The following is a 6,291-nucleotide window of genomic DNA, read 5'->3' as shown; positions in this document are numbered from 1 at the left end:
CTTTCTCTGTTAGCCTGTAAAGTCTGAACCAAAATTTCGAGGTTTTTCGTCAGAATATACATGAAGTCATGAAGAGTGTTTAGGGTTTAGGTTACCAGGTACCCAGGTAGGTAGGTACCACCTTATTCATCAGTTACGGATTTTACGGAGTAAAAATACGACTCACGAATTCAGTTTCGTGTTATCACATTCTGTATTACATAAAATATAGGTACCTACGTATTTTCTTTATTTTCTATTGTTATTTTTATTTTATTATTATTTTAGCCTTCAAAATATAAAATCCGCCCCGGGCGGGAATCGAACCCGCGGCCTAGCGCTTACAAGGCAGACGCACTACCAACTAAGCTAAGTAGGCTGGCCGAATCTACGACACCACTAAAATATTACCGTGTGTCCAAATATAGTCGACCGGCCGTCGATCAACGAGGTGAAACTATGCTGTCGAATAGTTCTACATACTGGACTCCGCACACAGGAATTTCGTCAGAAAGAACCCCATTTCAATGTAATGTTTGTTATGTCGAGGCAGTGTGGAGGTTTCTGTCGACATCAATCGACGGCCGGTCGACTATGTGTGGACACACCTTTAGAGGTCTAAACTCACAGAAATAGAGTTCAATTCAATTCATGGGGACTCATTGACTGATTGAGTGATTCTTCGGTCTAGTAATGCCTAATTAAGTGGGTATTCAATTCAATTCACAGAGATACAATTCATCTATAAAACTCACTCACCTATCAATGGCGTCATCAAACTCGTCACTCTCCTCTTCCTCCTCTCCCACCTCCACTATCTCCTCCTCTACCTCTTCATCTCCAGTAGTGGAGCCCACAAACATCTCCTCCTCCTCAGTGGAGGTGTCCACGGGCCGTAGAATCGCCACTAGAATTGATTAGAACAGAATCGTTTTTATTGTAAATAAAACCAAAAAGGTATCTTACAAAATCAATTCAACTTAATTCTAACTTTAACCCTTGAAGGGTAGACGTGAGTAAATTTTACTCACACCTAGTTTGTATTCGTGATAGGTAGTTCTATTTTTTTTTTTTTAATAATATTAGGTAGGTAACTACTACTTATTTTAAACCAGTTATAATAGTACGATTTTCGAGGTGTCCCGCTTTTTCAATTAGAATGTCCTGCGTTTGAAAATTATCATCTGGTAACCCTACTCTCAGGTGAGGTAAATCTATCACATGAGCAGGTAATTGAATCAACCACAGATCAAAACAAAGATAACACTTGCAAGAATAGTTCCTAGTCCATCCAAGAGAGCTCAGCACTTCCTAGCTCCTAAAAAGGACGGGTGATTGCCCCGATGTACCGTTTTGCCCCGTGTTTCCCTATTTATAAATTTGTGACACCAGAAATTTGGTCCATTTTGACTGTTGGTAAGGCGTAAATATTGAGATCTAAATTCATTTTTTTCATCTGGTGTCATGAGAATGTAGGTATGTCACTTTGTTTCACATAGGTAGTTAGCTAAATTGGACTTGACATGTAGCAAGCACTGTAAAATGTAAAGGCCTGGGAAGGTTAGAATAGAATAGAATATGTATACCTTGTTTATACTACCAGCATAGGACTGAAAAGTCCCTTTTTGTATTATTGTTTTTTGTGTCCCTAATTTTATGTACAAATATAATAAATAAAGCACATTTTAATACTAATACTAATACTAATACTAATACTAATACTAATATTAGAATAGAATAGAATATGTATACCTTGTTTATACTACCAGCATAGGACTGAAAAGTCCCTTTACTCTCGCAGTCTAAACAAGGTCCTATATATTTGATTGGTTAGAATTCCTGGTCTTCTGGGTACGGGGGGGGGAGGGCACGGTTTGGCGGATGAGGAGGGGGTTTCCAATGGACGAGTGGAGGGGGTTTCCAGTGGACGAGTGGAGGTGGCCGGCAGGGAGTGCTTTCGAATCAGCGTGGAGTATTCGTTTGTTTTCTGTTGGGAAGGGGAGAGAAAAGAGAATGAGTAAAACCTGCCGAATCGGTTCGTGTAAAGATACACAGGCGTGCTTACTGGAACTTGGCCTGGCGCACAGATGTCGTGCGCTTATGCGCTTAGATACTCGTAGATAATGGCCCAAAGTGCACAGTCGGTCCTTGGAAAAATTAGAAGGGCTCCAAAACAGTTTTTTTTCCACGTTTTCGTATGCATAGTCTACGTATTCAGACTATTTAGGACATATTTTATCCTTTGCTTGTTACTTGTCCTGACCACAAAACGTATAAATAAAATGCTCCTTCAAATCTTGCGTGTATGCAAAATGCTGTGAATATAGTAAAGACAGAGTTTTGGCACATCCACCAGTGAAGGTTCTGAAGGTAGCCTATACTTACCAAATCATATACCGTCCTACCTAGAATCTGGATGGGCGAATTTGTGAAGTTTTGTTCTTTTCGTGACATAAAAAAAAACAACAAATATAGGTACCCAGATGTCCCTTTGAACTGATGAGTGGTGGGAAAGGCCAAAAACGTGTCTACCCATGGCGGGTCGAAGATTTTTCAAGAAAAATGGGCTGGAGCCCCTGTGCCATAAAAGTACCGCAGTACTAGTGAATTGAGAACTGTAGTCCTAAGGAGAGCCACACCTTAGGAAAAAACAAAAATGGTGACAGGTGACAGGGTGCTACAAGTTTAGGGTGGAAGAACTCTATTATTGGGTTACTTCCCCTGATTTAGGCTGTTGGAATGCTATATTATAGCCGGAATTAGTGCCGGAACCCAGTCGCCCGATTGGGCTGCCGGCACCCTAGTTTTTTTCTCAGTGTACCTGACACCTGATGAGCATTGAGCACACACACACTATCAGGTAGACCTGACAGGCATGACTGAAAAGATCCGTCTGTCAGGTATACCTGATGAGCACACACACTATCGGCTAGAACTGATTCTGTCAGGTATACCTGATAGTGAGTGGATGGCCTAATATTACGAGAACTGCAATCCTCATGCGCTCAGTACTGCAGTACCTACCTAATACTGATGCACTGGTGTAGTCCTCGAGCTAACTACTAACTGCAGTTTACAGCAGTTGCATACATACCTACTGCACTCTGCAGCTCACAGTACTGCAGTTAGTGCAGTTCACAGCAGTTGCATTGGAAACATTTCTATTCAAATCCGACTGAAATAATATGTCAGTACTGGTACATATTATATCTAGGTAAGTACATTATTTATTCGAACCGTCATGTCATATGCTTGCTCATCCCCTAGTCAATTCAATTCAATTCAATTTTACACCCCCACCAACCTACGAATTGCACCCGTCAAAATCATAACGAATACGTTGCCCTCTAATTTCCCTCCGGGTTCTCCTTACCCCACTTTTCCCTACCAGACTTTTCCCTACTATCCTTTCGCGCTGGCTTCCTCCGCCTTAAAATCAAGGTCGAGCGAGCTAAGGACTTGTGCGAATTGAGATTGACTTCGGCAAATGGTGAATGACTTGTTGAACTCTTACTTTTCATTGGTATGTTATGGTATACTTATAATTTTATTTGACATTACGGTCTGACATCCTAAGATGAATTTCGGTGCTCTACACCAGTGTTTCTTAATTAGTTTGGCCCGCGGAACCCTTTTCAAAAGGTGAACATCTTTGCGGAACCCTGAACCCTACACCCTACACCAGTGTTTCTTAATTAGTTTGGCCCGCGGAACCCTTTTCAAAAGGTGAACATCTTTGCGGAACCCTGAACCTGTCGACATCAATCGACGGCCGGTCGACTATGTGTGGACACACCTTTAGAGGTCTAAACTCACAGAAATAGAGTTCAATTCAATTCATGGGGACTCATTGACTGATTGAGTGATTCTTCGGTCTAGTAATGCCTAATTAAGTGGGTATTCAATTCAATTCACAGAGATACAATTCATCTATAAAACTCACTCACCTATCAATGGCGTCATCAAACTCGTCACTCTCCTCTTCCTCCTCTCCCACCTCCACTATCTCCTCCTCTACCTCTTCATCTCCAGTGGTGGAACCCACAAACATCTCCTCCTCCTCCTCAGTGGAGGTGTCCACGGGCCGTAGAATCGCCACTAGAATAGAATAGAACAGAATAGTTTTTATTGTAAATAAAACCAAAAATGTATCGCCACTATGCAAGCGCGCTAGCGGAGGAGCAGAAAGAACTGCGCAGAAACGTATGCGCACAAACACATTAATGCGTTGCCTTGCTCCGGACATTTGATGTGACGTCATCGCCTACGGGAGCGTATGCAGTGACGTCAAAGTTCACGATTTACCGGTATTTTTTAAATCGATTTATCTCGGGATCTAGAAGTCGTAGAAGAAAAAGAAAAAATCCGTTCGTCCTCATTTTTCCTGCTCTATGACTTTGAAACATCACCCAAGTAAGCGCAACTGATCTATTCCGTTATGGAAAAGTAGGTATGCTTTTTCTATCAACATTTTGTTTTACCTCAGCTTTGACTCTCAGGTGAGGTAAATCTATCACATGAGCAGGTAATTGAATCAACCACAGATCAAAACAAAGATAACACTTGCAGGAATAGTTCCTAGTCCATCCAAGAGAGCTCAGCACTTCCTAGCTCCCAAAAAGGGCGGGTGATCGTTTTGCCCCGTGTTTCCCTATTTATAAATTTGTGACACCAGAAATTTGGTCCATTTCGACTGTTGGTAAGACGTAAATATTGAGATCTAAATTCATTTTTTTCATCTGGTGTCATGAGAATGTAGGTATGTCACTATGTTTCACATATAGTTAGCTAAATTGGACTTGACATGTAGCAAGCACTGTAAAATGTAAAGGCCTGGGAAGGTTAGAATAGAATAGAATGAGAAAAGAGAATGAGAAAAACCTGCCGAATCGGTTCGTGTAAAGATACACAGGCGTGCTTACTGGAACTTGGCCTGGCGCACAGATGCCGTGCGCTTAGATACTCGTAGATTATGGCCCAAAGTGCACAGTCGGTCCTTGGAAAAATTAGAAGGGCTCCTAAACAGTTTTTTTTTTTTTTAACGTTTTCGTATGTATAGTCTATGTATTCAGAATCTTTAGGACTTAAAACACACGTTAAAATTGCACTTTTGGTGGGGAAGCACGCAGACCGAACCGCGTCTTATACGAATGCACACGGGAGAATATCTATTCTATATTCTATATGAGAACTTCGTATTACGAAGTGAGTTGGATTGGATTCGCGTATAATAATTTCAATATACGGAAATTATTCAATCTAACCCAGCATGGAATAAAAATACCTCAAGAACAGCTAGGGAACTCGGCTTGTAGGCAGGTATTTTCGAACACGTTTCTTGTTGTTCTTGATTCTCGGTTAGAAATTCTTGAAATTAAGTTCCTTCTCTTATAATCAGGTCATTGTTCTTTGCCTCAATTGCCTGGTTTTAGGCTCGAATCCTGCCTTTATTTTATTAGGTAATTCTTTTACAAGTTGGAGGTTCTATTCCAAAGCATCATAACTATGATCATCACCAGCATCTGAAGTATCATGAAATAATGCACAAAATATACTTACTATGCACGAAATTGAATTGTTCAAAATGCAAATTCCGAGGATTCTTTGTGGTGAAACAAAAGCTTTTTGCGTGGTTTTTCAACAAGATGTCTGGATGTATGGTTTAAATCTTGTATCTCCTCTCCACTCCACAATCAAAGCCACTTTTACTGGTCCGATTGACTTAAAAGCCTTGAAAATAGGTAGACTTATATGTCTTATACACGTAGGTAATCACACGTTAGGTAGAACGCAAAAACACGTATATGTTATTTCATAAGATGAAAATTTAAAAAATCAATTATTTCAAGAAAATATAAGAGATTTTTGGGAAAAACGTCATTACGTCATTCTCTGTTAGCCTGTAAATTCTGAACCAAAATTTCGAGGTTTTTCGTCAGAATATACATGAAGAGTGTTTAGGTTACCAGGTAGGTAGGTAGGTAGGTACCACCTTATTCATCATTTACGGAGTAAAAATACGACTCACGAATTTAGTTTCGTGGTATCACATTATACATTATGTATTACATAAAATATAGGTAGGTACCTATACCTACGTATTTTCTTTATTTTCTATTGTTATTTTTATTTTATTATTATTATTTTTTATTTTAGCCTTCAAAATAAAGTAGAAAAAAAACACGTGTTTTTAAATGCACCTTCTACTTAAGTACTTCTACGTCACCGTTTTTTTTTTTTTTTTTTTTTTTTTTTTTATATTTTTTAAAAAAAACCCAAAATATTTACCTCAATTTTTTTTTTTTTTTTTTT

At 39.5% G+C, this 6,291-nt stretch overlaps 1 protein-coding gene across 1 annotated transcript in view; it reads right to left on the bottom strand.

Annotated features, from left to right (window-relative positions):
• Positions 1–669: 669 nt before the first annotated feature.
• The window catches only part of LOC113470037, a 7,465-nt gene continuing 1,843 nt past the window's right edge, over positions 670–6,291 (bottom strand). Inside the window, exons 3-4 of the mRNA XM_026828175.1 lie at positions 1,819–1,966; positions 670–886 (exon numbers count right to left, since the gene is read on the bottom strand). Of these exons, the coding sequence (XP_026683976.1) occupies positions 735–886; positions 1,819–1,966 (300 nt within the window). The 3' untranslated portion in view covers positions 670–734. The remainder of the gene's footprint in view (positions 887–1,818; positions 1,967–6,291) is intronic.

This window comes from Diaphorina citri, unplaced genomic scaffold, assembly GCF_000475195.1.
Source record: "Diaphorina citri unplaced genomic scaffold, Diaci psyllid genome assembly version 1.1 scaffold1351, whole genome shotgun sequence".
NCBI lineage: Eukaryota > Metazoa > Arthropoda > Insecta > Hemiptera > Psyllidae > Diaphorina > Diaphorina citri.
Note: the sequence above shows the minus strand (reverse complement) of the source record. Positions and strands in the feature narration are given on the sequence as shown.